General features: G+C 42.5%; 1 protein-coding gene across 1 annotated transcript in view; it reads left to right on the top strand.

Moving 5' to 3' along the window:
• Window positions 1-7,170: 7,170 nt before the first annotated feature.
• LOC110522211 (solute carrier family 35 member F1) overlaps window positions 7,171-15,388 on the top strand; it is a 113,788-nt gene continuing 105,570 nt past the window's right edge. The window contains exon 1 of the mRNA XM_021600417.3: window positions 7,171-7,646. Coding sequence (XP_021456092.1) covers window positions 7,522-7,646 — 125 coding nt within the window. The 5' untranslated portion in view covers window positions 7,171-7,521. The remainder of the gene's footprint in view (window positions 7,647-15,388) is intronic.

The raw sequence follows: 15,388 nt of genomic DNA, 5'->3' as shown, positions 1-15,388 counted from the left end.
ATGAAAATGTTTCCCAGCACCTTTTCAACTTCCAGCCGATGGATGATTAGAGCAGTGTCTGGAAACATGTAATTGTAACCCTAATTATTATCTATCACCTCCGAAGGACCCGTGGGTTTGATGATAACGAGTCGGGTTACAATCGAGTTCTTTTCTATAGTTTAATCCTTCCATGTAGCAACAGCACAAACCTTAGTGGCACAACAGGTTACATCTCCATCACTTCACTTCTCTGTCACACATCTCTCCTGTGATTCCTCCTCACACGCAGGTGAGTCTGGGAAGGATATTTTCCCGAATAATAGTCCCAACATAAAATCGCAATGACAATGCCATATAAAAGTCACATACACATGACATATTTCTGATGATAAAATATATTACATTCCAAAACCATGTCTGCATAATTGTAGGAAGTAGCCGTTCCCAACATGTACCAACGAATGTAAATCAAGCACATCTAAATGATTAGATAATAATGTAATATGTAGCCTAATTAAAGTGTGTATTATCAGATAATAGCTGGAGTATTCTAACTGGCCTCGGACCAAACAGTTTGATGGATTCATTAGATCCACAGGTATATTGTTGGGAGCAACATGGGGCAATACATTGACAAGGTACATCCTTGACAGCATCTTTCTCTTGTTGTAATAACAGCTGCTATAGACCACCAAGTGATAACAGTCAGTATCTGGATAATGTGTGAAATGCTTGATAATGTTTGTGATATCAACAGAGAGGTATATTTTCTGAGTGATTTAAATATTGACTGGCTTTCATCAAGCTGCCCACTCAAGAAACAGCTTCAAATTGTAACCAGTGCCTGCAACCTGGTTCAGGTTATCAGTCAACCTACCAGGGTAGTTACAAACAGCACAGGAACGAAATCATCAACATGTATTGATCACATCTTTACTAATGCTGCAGAAATTTGCATTAAAGCAGTATGCTGATCCATTCGATGTAGAGATCACAATATAGTGGCCTTATCCAGGTCATACAATACGTTTTGTAGTGATTCCTATGTTGATGTAAAGAATATTTTTTTGGTCCGTGGTGTGTAATGAGGAGCCAACAGATGCTGCACTTAACACATTTATGTAATTGCTTATTCCAGTTACTAATAAGCATTTACCCATTAAGAAAATGACTGTAAAAACTGTTAAATCCCTGTGGATTGATGAGGAATTGAAAAATTGCATGGTTGAGAGGGATGAGGCAAAAGGAATAGCAAATAAGTCTGGCTGCACAACCGATGGGCAAACGTATTAAACATTTGAGAAGTTATGTGAATAAACTGAATAAAAAGAAACTAGACTATGAAACAAAGATAAATTACAAATAACTATAGTAAAAAGCTTTGTGAAAAAAGGCAAACTCAGCTCCATCATTCATTGAATCAGATGGTTCATTCATCACAAAACCGACTGATATTGGCAACTACTTTAATTATTTTTTCATTGGCAAGACTAGCAAATTTAGGCATGACATGCCAGCAACACACAGACACTACACATCCAAGTATATCTGACCAAATTAAGAAATACAAGCATTGTAATTTTGAATTCCGTAAAGTGAGTGTGGAAGAGGTGAAAAAAGGATTGTTGTCTATCAACAATGACAAGCCTCCGGGGTCTGACAACTTGGATGGAAAATTACTGAGGATAATAGCAGACGATATTGCCACTCCTATTTGCCATATTTTCAATTTAAGCCTACTAGAAAGTGTGCGCCCCCTGGCCTGGTGGGAAGCAAAAGTCATTCCTCTACCTAAGAATAGTAAAGCCCCCTTTAATTAAACCCTCTCAAAATAGGGAGGCAAGACAACGAGGTTCTAGCTTCAGCACGTTTACTATATATTTACTATATAGGTTACTGATACCCACACCAATGAACAAAAATTCAACATTCATAACCACTGAAGCATAACTGAAATGCAATTTGAAAACCAGTATTATTCACTTTAACATGCTACTTCACATCCTGAAGTATGAAAGCATTAAATTACACAGTCTGAACTCCTATGCATCAACTTAGGTACAGTCTCTTTTTGCCGGGTATGGTCCTCAACAGTATATATTATATTCACAACATAGTCTTTCAGCCACTTTGGTGGCTTCACATCCCTTTTTGGGTGAGCTTGTGGCTCTGTGAGCATTCTCTCTCCTTCCCCCTCTTTTTGTTTGTTGTCTGTGGCCTCCTCAGCCTGTGTGTCTGTTAGATCTGGAAGAGCTCTGTGTTTTGAGCCTGTGTCCACCACATAGGCGCGTGGGGCATCCGCTTTCCTCAGCACTATTGCTAGTCCCCTGACTGTTTTTACAGCTCTCTCTGCTTCACTGTTACTCTGTGCATGGTAATGGTTACTGGTCACATGTGTGAAGTCATATTCTGCGGCAAAAGCAGAAAAGGAGCTCACAGAAACCTGGGGGGCGTAATCTCCAACCAGGACCTCAGCAACCCCTTGCTTGGAAAAAATGGATGTTAATCCATTGATGACTCCAGCTGATGTGGTTATGGGTGTCTAATTTAATTGTTTAATTGGGGCCCTGGTGAGTGCGTCTGCTGTGATCAGTGCCTTCTCTGGCACATACACCATCTTGTAGGTGAACCTCAGCAATCTAAGGCGGAAGCGCAGAACTCTGGGAGGCAAGTCGTACAGAGCTTTTGTCCCTAACAGAGCCAACAGTGGTTTGTGGTCAGTCTCTACTGTAAACTGCAGGCTAATAAGGTATTGGCTGAGCCTTTCACATGCCCATGTGATGGCCAATGCCTCCTTCTCCACTTGTGCATACCTTTGCAATGTGTTGGATAAGCTTTGTGACATGGAGTGGCGTCCAATAGCATACATGTTGTCCTGCATCTGTGTGAGGACCGCCCATAGAGGTGATGATGCATCTGCTGATACCTTTGTCTTAGCGTTGGGGCGGTACTGGGCCAGCACTGTATGTGAGGCCAGGTCCCCTTTGATTTTGTCCAATGCCACCTGTTTTTCCATGACCAGTCATTCTCTTTGGCTAGTAAGTCTCTCAGGGGTTTGGTTGTATCTGAAAACTGGGAGGAACTTACCCACATATGTGGCCATGCCTAAGAAGATTCTGACTTCAACCATCTTCTGTGATGGCGATGATCTTCTCCGGGTCCGGCTCTATTCCAGCTGCACTGATTTTGTGTCCCAAGAACAAGACCTCTGCCTGTGCAAAGGTGCATTTTTCATTGAGTGTCATGCCAGTCTCCTGGAGTCTTCTGGTCAGAACTGCTGTGAGCCTTACATCATGTTCTGCTCTGTCCTGTCCGCACATGAGCACGTCGTCTGCGTGGACTATGATACCACTTAGCCCATCCAACAGCTGGGACATGCGTCTTTGGAAATACTCGGGACCGGAAGCGATTCCAAATGGCAAAACGTTAAACTGTGTTATAAACGTTGTGAGCGACCTACTCTCTGGTCACGGGTATCTGCCAGAAGCCTGAGCGGGCATCCAGCTTTGTGAAGACTTCCAACTGAGCCAGCGACTTCTCCACTGATGGTAAGATGTGTCTCTCTCCGCAGAATTCCTCATTCAAATTAGTCATGTCCGCACAGATCCTTACTTATGTCCCCATTGGCTTTTGGGACACCACCATCCATGCACACCAGTTAGTGTGTTTTAGACACAGGCCAGATTTCTTCCATCCTCCCCAACTTTTCCTTTATTTTGGCCAATAAAGGGATAGGCACATGGCGGGGGGTGGTAAGGGCATAGAGGACAGCATCCTCTTTCAGGCAGATTTTGTAGTCACCTTCTAGCCTTCCTAGGCCAGAAAACACTTTTGGGAATGTCTTTTCGAAAACCTCCCCTGGGTCCTCCAGTTCGCGTGCACTCTCAATGAGTTACAATGCTTCAATTGCTGGCAGCCCCAGCAACGGTCTGGTAAGAGAGTCAATGAAGAAGACAAGCTGGATGGCACTTGTGTCTTTACTCTCCAGTTTACTCACCAACTGCCCTACCACTGGTAGTATCTTATTAATGGGCTGGTACAGTTTTTTGTTTGTAGAGAGAAAAGGGCCATCTCTACTATAGCCTAGTGCCAGATTGCTGTCACTGCTGCCCCTGTGTCTAGTTTAAATGACAACCTCCCCATTGATATCTGAGTGCAAGCCAGCATTGTTTTTCTCTTACTTCTCCCAGAAAGATGCTATCCTGCTGTAGCTGCTGTTCCTCCTCTGAGACCTCATGCATTTGCTTTGATCGACAGGCAGCTCAAAAGTGTCCTCTCCTGTGACATTTCCTGCATTCCGCATCCTTTGCTGGGCAATCTTTCCAGCTGTGGAAAGGTGATTTCCCACATTTGCGACAAACACTTAAACTAGCTATCCCTGTCTGATTGTTTTCTCCACGTCTGGCTCTGTTCTGCGTTCCCCTCTGTTTTTTTTAGCACGGTATGAAAACACATTTATTTCCTCACTCTCTTTTCTCTGCAAGGAGCTGCTGCGGCGCAGCATCGTCTGCTATCTTTACTGTCTGGCTTAATCTGATTTACAGCTTTGGACAAGATAAGCTGGGAATCCAACTAACTTTTCAGATTGTGAGATATTTCTTATTCCCACTACAATCCGATCTCGGATCAGCTCTTCCTTGAGTGCGCCAAACTGACAGTGTTCTGCTAGCTTGTGAACAGCTGTGATCAAACTGTTGGTGGTTTCGCCCTGCTCCTGTTGGCACACATTAAACCTAGCTCTCTCAAATATAATTTAATGCGTCTCCCTCATTTTCAAGCAGATATATGTCAAAACTGTAGCTAGGCCACTCAGGATCATTCAATGTCGTCTTGGTAAGCAACTCCGGTGTATATTTAGCCTTGTGTTTTAGGTTATTGTCCTGCTGAAAGGTGAGTTTGTCTCCCAGCGTCTGTTGGAAAGCAGACTGAACCAGGTTTTCCTCTAGGATTTTACCTGTGCTTAGCTCTTTTGTTTCTTTTTATCATTAAAAAAAACCTAGTCCTTGCCGATGACAATCATACGCATAACATGATGCAGCCACCGCCATGCTTGAAAATATGAAGAGTGGTACTAAGGGATGTCTTGGGTTGGATTTGCTCCAAACATAACATTTTGTATTCAGGACATGAAGTTAATTTCATTGTTACATTTTTTTATGCAGTTTTACTTTAGTGCCTTATTGCAAACAGTATGCATGTTTTGGAATATTTGTGTTCTGTACACTGCTCTTTTCACTCTATCAATTAGGTTAGTATTGTGGAGTAACTACAACATTGTTGATCCATCCTCAGCTTTCTCCTATCACAGCTATTAAACTCTGTAACTGTTTTAAAGTCACCATTGGCCTCAAGGTGAAATCCCTGAGCAATTTCCTTCCTTTCTGGCAACTGAGTTAGGAAGGATGTCTGGATTACTGACCGTTGCCTACCCTGAGCCTGCCTGCCATCCTGTACCTTTGCCCCACCTATCTGGATTACTGGTCTCTACCTGCCCTTGACCTGTCTTTTGCCTGCCCCTGTGTGATTAATAAACTGTTGTTACTTTGACGTTGTCTGCATCTGGGTCTTACCTGAAATGTGATAATTATGACTTGTTAAGTACATTTTTACTCCTGAACTTATTTAGGCTTGCCATAACAAATGGGTTGAGTACTTATTGACTCACGACATTTCAGCTTTTATTTTGTAATTCATTTGTCAAATTTCAAAACATAATTCCACTTTGACATTGAGGTATTGTGTGTAGTAGGCCAGTGACACAAAATATTAATTTAATCTGTTTTAAATTCAGGCTGTAACACAACAAAATGTGGAAAAAGTAAAAGGGTGTGAATACTTTCTGAAGGCACTGTATGTGAAAATGGCACATTTCTATAAAAACAAGAGCGGAAGATTTGTTTCCAGTGACATCAACCAATTAGTAGGCAATTCCTACTCATAATTGGTTAAAATCACATGATGCACTCCAATGATGTCATTAAAAAAACTTGTCTTCCTTTGTCTTTTTCCCCATAAAAGATAAACGTGCCATTTTCACATATGTTGATGTTGGGGTGGTGCTGGAGATTATGGATATGAAGTTGACTGTATTTTATTTTTTTAAATAAGAGGCTGTAGTTCCTCTGACAAGGTGTAGCATGGCCATTTGAATTACAATTATGACTAAGGTCTCCGATGATTCAACACAGTCTCCCTAGATTCTCATACACTGTGCTGCTGCAGAACTACACGGCACCTCTCTATATCTGAGAGAAGAGACCCTTTCATCCCATTGCTGTCCAGACGTCATTTCATAAATCATGGAACATGGCATTTAATCTTGGAAGCCTTTGATAACACACTTCCTGTTAAAGACGCTGTTTTTCTCCCTGCAAATAGTGTGATTGTTGAGTACAGTTCACGAGTGACTCCGACTCATGGGCTTTCAACAAGGAGACTGACAGCTCCAAATATAGCCTGTCTTGACCGCCTGAGAATATTTCCCTGTGTGGGAAGAGACGAGCAGAGAGAGAAAAAAGGACTAGGTTTATGTTGAGGTTCTTTCTGACTATAGGAAGCAGAGCTCAGCTCTCTTTTTGTGACTGTGGTTTAGTTACAAACTCTCTGACAGCTTTCCTTGACATCTGATCTTGCGACAGCTAGCCTTGGACCTCTGGCCTCAGGCTTCGGGACAGGACTTCAAAGGTTGGCCACACGAGAATATGTGATAGCTAACTTGACTTCAAGGTAGCGAGGTATAGTGAATCTAGTAAACATATTCATGGACACTAGAAACATTGCTATAATTCAGCTGATATGGATGATGACAATTATTTAAATGAATATACAAATATGTCCTTATTTGCCATTAAAATAATCACTAGGCCCTGCAGAATATTCATAGTCCAGACCCTTTTGAAACTGAAAAAGTAAAAGCCTAGTAAATAGTATTACTGAAATGATGTGACATTGTCATTTCCATACACTATTATTTTTGCCCATTTACACATGCATTGCTTATCTGTTATAACCACACACCAGACTATTAGTAGGGACTATTTACTCAGTGCACAATTATCTGCCTTCTGGAGGCTATTTACATTGCTGGTACATTCCAGTTGGGCCTAAATCCGTGGATTTATTCCTCAGGTTCGACACACTGGTTCAACCCCACTACCTGTGGTGAAAGCACTCCCCCTGTTGGCTAATAAAGGTACGTTTCATCCAAAACGAGTCGCCTCTCAGAATCACCGCACAGTCCGGAGAAGGCATTAAGAAAATGCACGCTGACGAACAGGGGTACCTCTGCAAACATTTTCACTAAGGAACAGGTGCATCTTGCACGAGCCCCCCGCGCGCCAAAGGCTGTGGGGCCAAAACACATTCCTCACTGTGGAAATACATCAATATCGTCAACATCACCTTCACCTGTGTGAATTATGGAATGCTGAGGTTATCCATCGCGCGTCCGGAGAATTGGATCTCGACCCTCGTGGAGTAGCCCGAGCCTACGTCATCTCCTTGCACGGAGCAGAATGCGCCCTGGTTTCTGATTGTTAAATGTTTAGTTCAGAGATGATTCCCTCACAGCAGAATCATGTTGTCACCACCATTGAGACTATGCCTCCTGAAACTATCACGTCATCGCCGACAATGGTTCAAAGGATAAGAAAAGTGTTTAGCAGGTAAGGATGAGAAATGTTATGCTACTGCAGATTTTACTGGACCAAATTTGATTTAAAAAAATGCATACTATTCAAGTTTTAAATTCGACATCAGAATCACTTGACATAGCCTATGATTGTTGATTCATTCGGTTCTTTTGTAAAGCACCACTTGCCAAGGTTTAAAATTCAGCGCACGTCAATCAAAACGTCATCATCTTCTGAAACAGCAGAGCATTGGTCAGAGACAGAAAACACATTTCAGCATAGTGTGTGAATAAATACAGTTTTATAATACAATATAATTTTTTCTATCTATATTGAAATATTGTTTTTGGTTATGTGTTTTTTGTATTTGTACTAAACAATAGCGTTGGTGCCTGAAAATTCAGCATCATCAGCCACCTGCATTAATCACAATTACCTAGCTCATATATTATTGTCTGTCCTCATAATGATGGATAATGTGCTTGTTATAGCCTATGGAATGGTTTGTTTTTTCATCCTGCTTGTTTCATGCGTTTAAAGGGTGTTACCTTTTCTCTCAAATGATGTCCAAAAGGCCAAAACCAACATTCCAGACTCTTGGGGGTTCCAATTAACAATTGTAGGCTATTCACGGGTCAGAAAATAATAGTGATTAAGCTACTAGTCTCTGCAAATTCTTCATTAAGAGTGGTCATCAGAGTAATGCCCAGTGGATGGTCTTTGTTCTGTTGTGTGTATCGCCCCATCCACCATGAGTTCGTATTCTTGCGTCCGTGGGGGTCTTTCAGCAAAGCCTATTCAAGTGTTCTAGTATAAAACCTGTTGGAGACTCATAGGTTGAAAATAATGGTTTACTTGAGTCATCCACACCCCTAGACAGAATTCGACTAGACATTCATTACCACAACCCAGGAGCAGAGTGTCTTAAGTGACTAAATGAATACTTTCTGTTGCTTGCTTTTATTCCACTCTCCTAAACTTTGGTTTGGCTCAACGCTGTGTGTCTATGTGTGTGTTTGCCAGTGCCATATCACCTTAAGAAGTGTGTGTGGTTGTACACTCTAGACTCGAGCAAGTGGAGGTTTCCTCTCTCGCGGAATGTGTGTGGCGTGTGCTTGTGTATCTGCTTGTTGTGTGTGCCTCTGAGCCTCAGACAGGGGTAATGGAGGACCAGCTGCGACAGTGAGAGGACACAGTGAAGGATGACAGCTGGTGGTCTTGTCTTGGTCAGCCTGCTCTCTCCTCTCCTTGCCATCTGCTGGCCCTTTCATCCCTTGGACTCCCATTTAGCCAGAGAACAATGTCCCGCGAGGTGTAATCTGTGCAGGCCCAGATCGGGTTGCCCACTGTGCTGCTCTGGGGCTATTGTTGTCCTGGAAGGAGAGAATTCCACTCTCCCGGGGAAAGTGACTCGCTGTTGTATCTCTTACTGGGGCTGTTGCCAAGGGCTGCACAAAGAATCAAGGCTTCTCTTACCAGCTGGAAGTTACTGTACTGAACTGTCCAAGAGTACAATAGCTCTATGCTTAGAGAGATGAAAAAAGCCATCCCTAACATAAAGTTCAAGTTGAAGTTTTATTTGTCACGTGCACAACAAGTACAGTGAAATGCTTAACTCGCAAGCCCTACCCAACAGTGCAGTATTTAAAGTAAACAAAGTATAATTGATGTGAGAAAAAAGGAACACAAATTGAAATACGAAAGAGAGGAAGCTATATACAGGATCAGTACTCATTTTACAATGCGCAGGGATACTGGAGTATTTGAGGTAGATATGTACATATAGGCAGGGATTATGAGAAAGTGACTGGTAGCAGGATAAAACATATTATATAAAAAATAATAATAGTAAACTGTGTGTGTGTGTGTGTATAGTAAAAAATGATTTTAAAAAGACCCTGGAATGAGTAGATGTGTCCAAAACGTTTGGCTGGTACTGTAGAGTACTATAGAGTACCAGTCAAACGTTTTGGACACATCTACTCATTCCAGGGTCTTTTTAAAATCATTTTTTACTATTTTCTACATTGTAGAATAGTGGTGACGACATCAACACTTTGAAATAACACATATGGAATCATGTAGTAACCAGATAAGTGTTAAACAAATGAACATATATTTAATATTTGAGATTCTTCAAAGTAGCCACCCTTTGCCTTGATGACAGCGGTGCACACTCTTAGCATTCTCTCAACTAGCTTCATGAGGTAGTCACCTGGAATGCATTTCAATTAACAGGTGCACAATGTTAAAAGTTAATTTGTAGAATTTCTTTCCTTCTTAATGCATTTGAGCCAATCAGTTGTGTTATGACAAGGTAGTGGTGGTATATAGAAGATAGCCCTTTTTGGTAAAATACCAAAGCTGTGTTTGAATACCCATACTAACATACTGTATACTACATACTATATACTAATAGTTCATTTTAGTATACTGTAAATGAGCAGTATGCTTTTAGTTGAGCGTACTAGCTCTTCGCCTGTCTACTGGAAGTTGATGCTGTTGCTATGCAACCTCTTGCTAGCTAGTTAGCATAACAAATTACTAGTTAGACATCTTACAACCTCGGTGGGTTCTTAAATTCAATCTGGAGTGCCAGAGTGTGCTCGTAAATTCAGAGTGTTGTCAGATTGTTTGTAAATTCAGAGCGTTTTGCTCTCGGAGCGCACACTGGAAGCTTGGGCCGAGGATTAGGGTTGATTTGAGCGTACGGCAGTCAAGAACCCAAGCTAACATTGGCTAGCTTGCTAGCTACTTCCAGACACAAATGAGACCACTCTGACCATTTTAATTGCCCTAGCAGAGCTGGTCAGGCAGTTTTCATGTTATCCAGAGCATTGGTGACTGTAACTGTGCTGCTGGTAAAACAGTTGTTAAAGTACTATGTGAATTTCACCAGGTTCATATATTAATATGTTGTGTTGATTTGTTATGCATGCCTGCATCCTGGGAGAAGGGGAGTGTGTACTTACGTTTTCCCCTGCGTGCTCGTGCTCAAATCATTTTGATGCACTGAGGTAGGCACGCTTTTTCTGTCGTCAGAAAAGTTTGATTCTTTTAAGTACAAAGTCATACACACAGTGTTTTGTTCATGAATAATGATGTATATTTAGAGGTTACTCATAAGTGGATGGTATTGTTAAGATGCACTTGTAATTGTACTTTTTAGGGTGATATCAACATTCTGAATTCAACATGTGGTTAATAGCTAGCTAAGGTATTAGCAGCAGTATGTGTGAACGATGGCTAGCTCCTCGAATGATCCCAGTCCCTCCTATTGTGCATCTGTTGTAGAAAGAGGCGACGATTCTCAGAACATATGTGGCTCTACAAATGTTTTATTTCCTCTTGGATGCAGATGCAGGATGCAGAGAGTGAGTTCTGCTTGGTTAAAACTACCTGATCTCCAAAGTCCACGTTTATAGTCTCAATCAACCACACACAAAGCAGAGTTACAGCGGTGCAGTATAGCACCGGCTACACTGGCAACAATTTAATTACGTTTTTTTTTGCCAAAGTTTACTGACACCAGCCATATTCAATGGATGTTGAACACTTGTAAATTCATTATTCTGCGCTCTGGTACACTCAGACGAGAGTGCTCTGAAATCGGAGTAGATAGCCAGAGCGAATTTATAAAAGCACCCGAATGTCCATTGACTATACCATTTAGCTAAGCTAAGAATGACAGGAATAATAAAGTCAATAAACTTTGTGTAGTTAGTTAGATAGCATATAGTTAATATTTTGGCAAGTTTGATGTACAAGTAGCCAACTAATGTTAGGTAGCTAGCTAACAACATACCGGTACATACTGCTGTAATGATACGCTATGTGGTCAATATAGTCGTGGCCAAAAGTTTGGGGTATGACACAAATATACATTTTCACAAAGTTTGTTGCTTCAGTGTCTGTAGATATTTTTGTCAGATGTTACTATGGAATACTGAAGTATAATTACAAGCATTTCATAAGTGTTTTATTAATAATTACATGAAGAGCAAAGAGTCAATATTTGCAGTGTTGACCCTTCATTTTCAAGACCTCTGCAATCAGCCCTGGCATGCTGTCAATTAATTTCTGGGCCACATCCTGACTGATGGCAGCCCATTCTTGCATAATCAATGCTTGAAGTTTGTCAGAATTTGTGGGGTTTTGTTTGTCCACCCGCCTCTTGATAATTGACCACAAGTTCTCAATGGAATTAAGGTCTGGGGAGTTTCCTGGCTATGGACTCAAAATATCAATGTTTTGTTCCCAGAGTCACTTAGTTATCACTTTTGCCTTATGGCAAGGTGCTCCATCATGCTGAAAAAGGCATTGTTCGTCACCAAACTGTTCCTGGATGGTTGGGAGAAGTTGCTCTCGGAGGATGTGTTGGTACCATTCTTTATTCATGGCTGGGGTCTTCGGCAAAATTGTGAGTGAGCCCACTCCCTTGGCTGAGAAGGAACCCCACACATGAATAGTCTCAGGATGCTTTACTGTTGGCATGACACAGGACTGATGGTAGTGCTCACCTTGTCTTCTCCGGACAAGGTTTTTTCTGGATGTCCCAAACAATCGGAAAGGGGATTCATCAGAGAAAATTACTTTACCCCAGTCCTCAGCAGTCCAATCCCTGTACCTTTTGCAGAATATCAGTCTATCCTTGATATTTTTCCTGGAGAGAAGTGGCTTCTTTTCTGCCATTCTTGACACCAGGCCATCCTCCGAAAGTCTTCGCCTCACTGTGCGTGCAGATGCACTCACACCTGCCTGCTGCCATTCCTGAGCAAGCTTTGTACTGGTAGTGCCCCGATCCCGCAGCTGAATCAACTTTAGGAGATGGTCCTGGCGCTTGCTGGACTTTCTTGGGCGCCCTGAACCCTTCTTCACAACAATTGAACCGCTCTCCTTGAAGTTCTTGATGATCCGATAAATGGTTGACTTAGGTGCAATCTTACGGCAGCAATATCCTTGCCTGTGAAGCCCTTTTTGTGTAAAGCAATGATGACGGCATGTGTTTCCGTGCAGGTAACCATGGTTGACTGAGGAAGAACAATGTTTCCAAGCACCACCCTCCTTTTGAAGCTTCCAGTCTGTTATTCGAACGCAATCAGCATGACAGAGTGATCTCCAGCCCTGTCCTTGTCAACACTCACACCTGTGTCAAGGAGAGAATCACTGACATGATGTCAGCTGGTCCTTTTGTGGCAGGGCTGAAATGCAGTGGAAATGTTTTTGGGGGATTCAGTTAATTTGCATGGCAAATAGGGACTTTGCAATTCATCTGATCACTCTTCATAACATTCTGGAGTATATGCAAATTGCCATCATACAAAATGAGGCAGCAGACTTTGTGAAAATTAATATTTGTGTCATTCTCAAAACTTTTGGCCACGACTGTACAGGACTAAGATCGAATCGTACTACACCGGCTACGATGCTCGTCGGATGTGACAGGGACTGTAAACTATTACAGACTACAAAAGGAAGCACAGCTGAGAGGTGCCCAGTGACACGAGCCTACCAGACGAGCTAAATAACTTCTATGCTCGATTCGAGGCAAGTATCACTGAAACATGCATGAGAGCATCAGCTGTTCTGGACGACTGTGTGATCAAGCTCTCTGTAGCCGATGTGAGTAAGACCTTTAAACAGGTCAACATTCACAAGGTCGCAGGGCCAGACGGATTACCAGGACATGTACTCCAAGCATGCGCTGACCAACTGGCAAATGTCTTCACTGACATTTTCAACCTCTCCCTGTCTGAGTCTGTAATACCAACATGGTTCAAGCAGACCACCATAGTCCCTGTGCCCAAGAACACTAAGGTAACCTGCCTAAATGACTACCGACCCGTAGCACTCACGTCTGCAGCCATGAAATGCTTTGAAAGGCTGGTCATGGCTTACATCAACACAATTATCCCAGAAACCCTAGACCCACTCCAATTTGCATACCGCACCAACAGATCCACAGGTGATGCAATCTCTATTGCACTCCACACCTATGTGAGAATGCTATTAATTGACTACAGCTCAGCGTTCAACACCATAGTGCCCTCAAAGCTCATCAATAAGTTAAGGACCCTGTGACTAAACACCTCCCTCTGCAACTGGATCCTGGACTTCCTGACGGGCCGCCCCGATGTGGTAAGATTAGGTAACAACTCATCCGCCACACAACACGGGGGCCCCTTAGGGATGCGTACTCAGTCCCGTCTTGTACTTCCTGTTCACTCATGACTGCAAGGCCAGGCACGACTCCAACACCATCATTAAGTTTGCTGACGACACAACAGTGGTAGGCCTGATCACCGACAATGATGAGACAGCTTATAGGGAGGAGGTCAGAGGCCTGCCCGTGTTGTGCAAGGACAACAACCCCTCCCTCAACGAGATCAAGACAAAGGAGATGATCGTGGACTACAGGGAATGTAGAACCGAGCACGCCCCCATTCTCATCGACAGGTCCAAGCACACCAAAACAGTCGTGAAGAGGGCATGACAAACCTATTCCCCAAAAGGAGACTGAAAAGATTTGGCATGCGTCCTCAGATCCTCAAAAGGTTTTACAGCTGCACCATCGAGAGCATCCTGATGGGTTGCATCACTGCCTGGTATGGAACTGCTCGGCCTCCGACCACAAGGCACTACAGAGGGTAGTGCGTACGGCCCAGTACATCACCAGGGCCAAGCTTCTTGCCATCCAGGACCTCTATACCAGGCGGTATCAGAGGAAGGCACTAGAAATTGTCAAAGACTCCAGCCACTCTAGTCATAGACTGTTCTCCCTGCTACCACACGGCAAGCATTACCGGAGCACCAAGTCTAGGTCGAAGAGGCTCCTAAATAGCTTCTACCCCAAAGCCATAAGACTCCTGAACAGCTTATCAAATGGCTACCCAGACTATTTGCATTATTTACTGCTGCTCTTTAATAATTTGTTAATTACTTTTTTTGTGTATTTTCTTAAAACTGCATTGTTGGTGAAGGGCTTGTAAGTAAGCATTTCACTGTAAGGTTGTATTCAGCGCATGTGACAAACAATGTTTGATTTGATTTTGATTTGAAGCAACGCCCATTTCCTGCCGAATTGCATTATGGGCCCTAAAGTATGGAAATAGTGTCCTCTGTGTGTATACTTCATATTTTGGTGAATTTAGTATGACATCTGGGAACTTTTGGCATACTAACTATATCCATACAATGACCAATAAGCATACTATATACTCAATTCACGTCACAAATAGTATGGTTAGTGCGGTTAGTATGAGTATTCGAACACAGCTCTAGTCCATATTATGGCAAGGATAGCTCAAATAAGCAAAGAGAAACAGTCCATCATTACTTTAAGACATGAAGGTTAGTCAATCCGGAACATTTCAAGAACTTTGAAAGTTTCTTCAAGTTCAGTAGCAAAAACCATCAAGCGCTATGATGAAACTGGCTATCATGAGGTCCGCCACAAGGAAGGAAGACCCAGAGTTACCTCTGATGCAGAGGATAAGGTCATTAGTGTTAACTGCACCTCAGATTGCAGACCAAATAAATGCTTCACAGAGTTAAAGTAACACACATCTCAACATCAACTGTTCAGAGGAGACTGCGTGAATCAGGCCTTCATGGTCGAATTGCTGCAAAGAAACCACTACTAAAGGACACCAATAAGAAGAAGAGACTTGCTTGGGCCAAGAAACACGAGCATTGGACATTAGATGGGTGGAAATCTGTCCTTTGGTCTGATGAGTCCAAATTTGAGATTTTTGGTTCCAACCGCCGTGTCTTTG

This window comes from Oncorhynchus mykiss, chromosome 4 (assembly GCF_057628025.1).
Source record: "Oncorhynchus mykiss isolate SJ-2025 chromosome 4, ASM5762802v1, whole genome shotgun sequence".
NCBI classification, from domain to species: Eukaryota; Metazoa; Chordata; class Actinopteri; order Salmoniformes; family Salmonidae; genus Oncorhynchus; species Oncorhynchus mykiss.
This window is presented reverse-complemented; position numbering and strand designations above follow the sequence as displayed.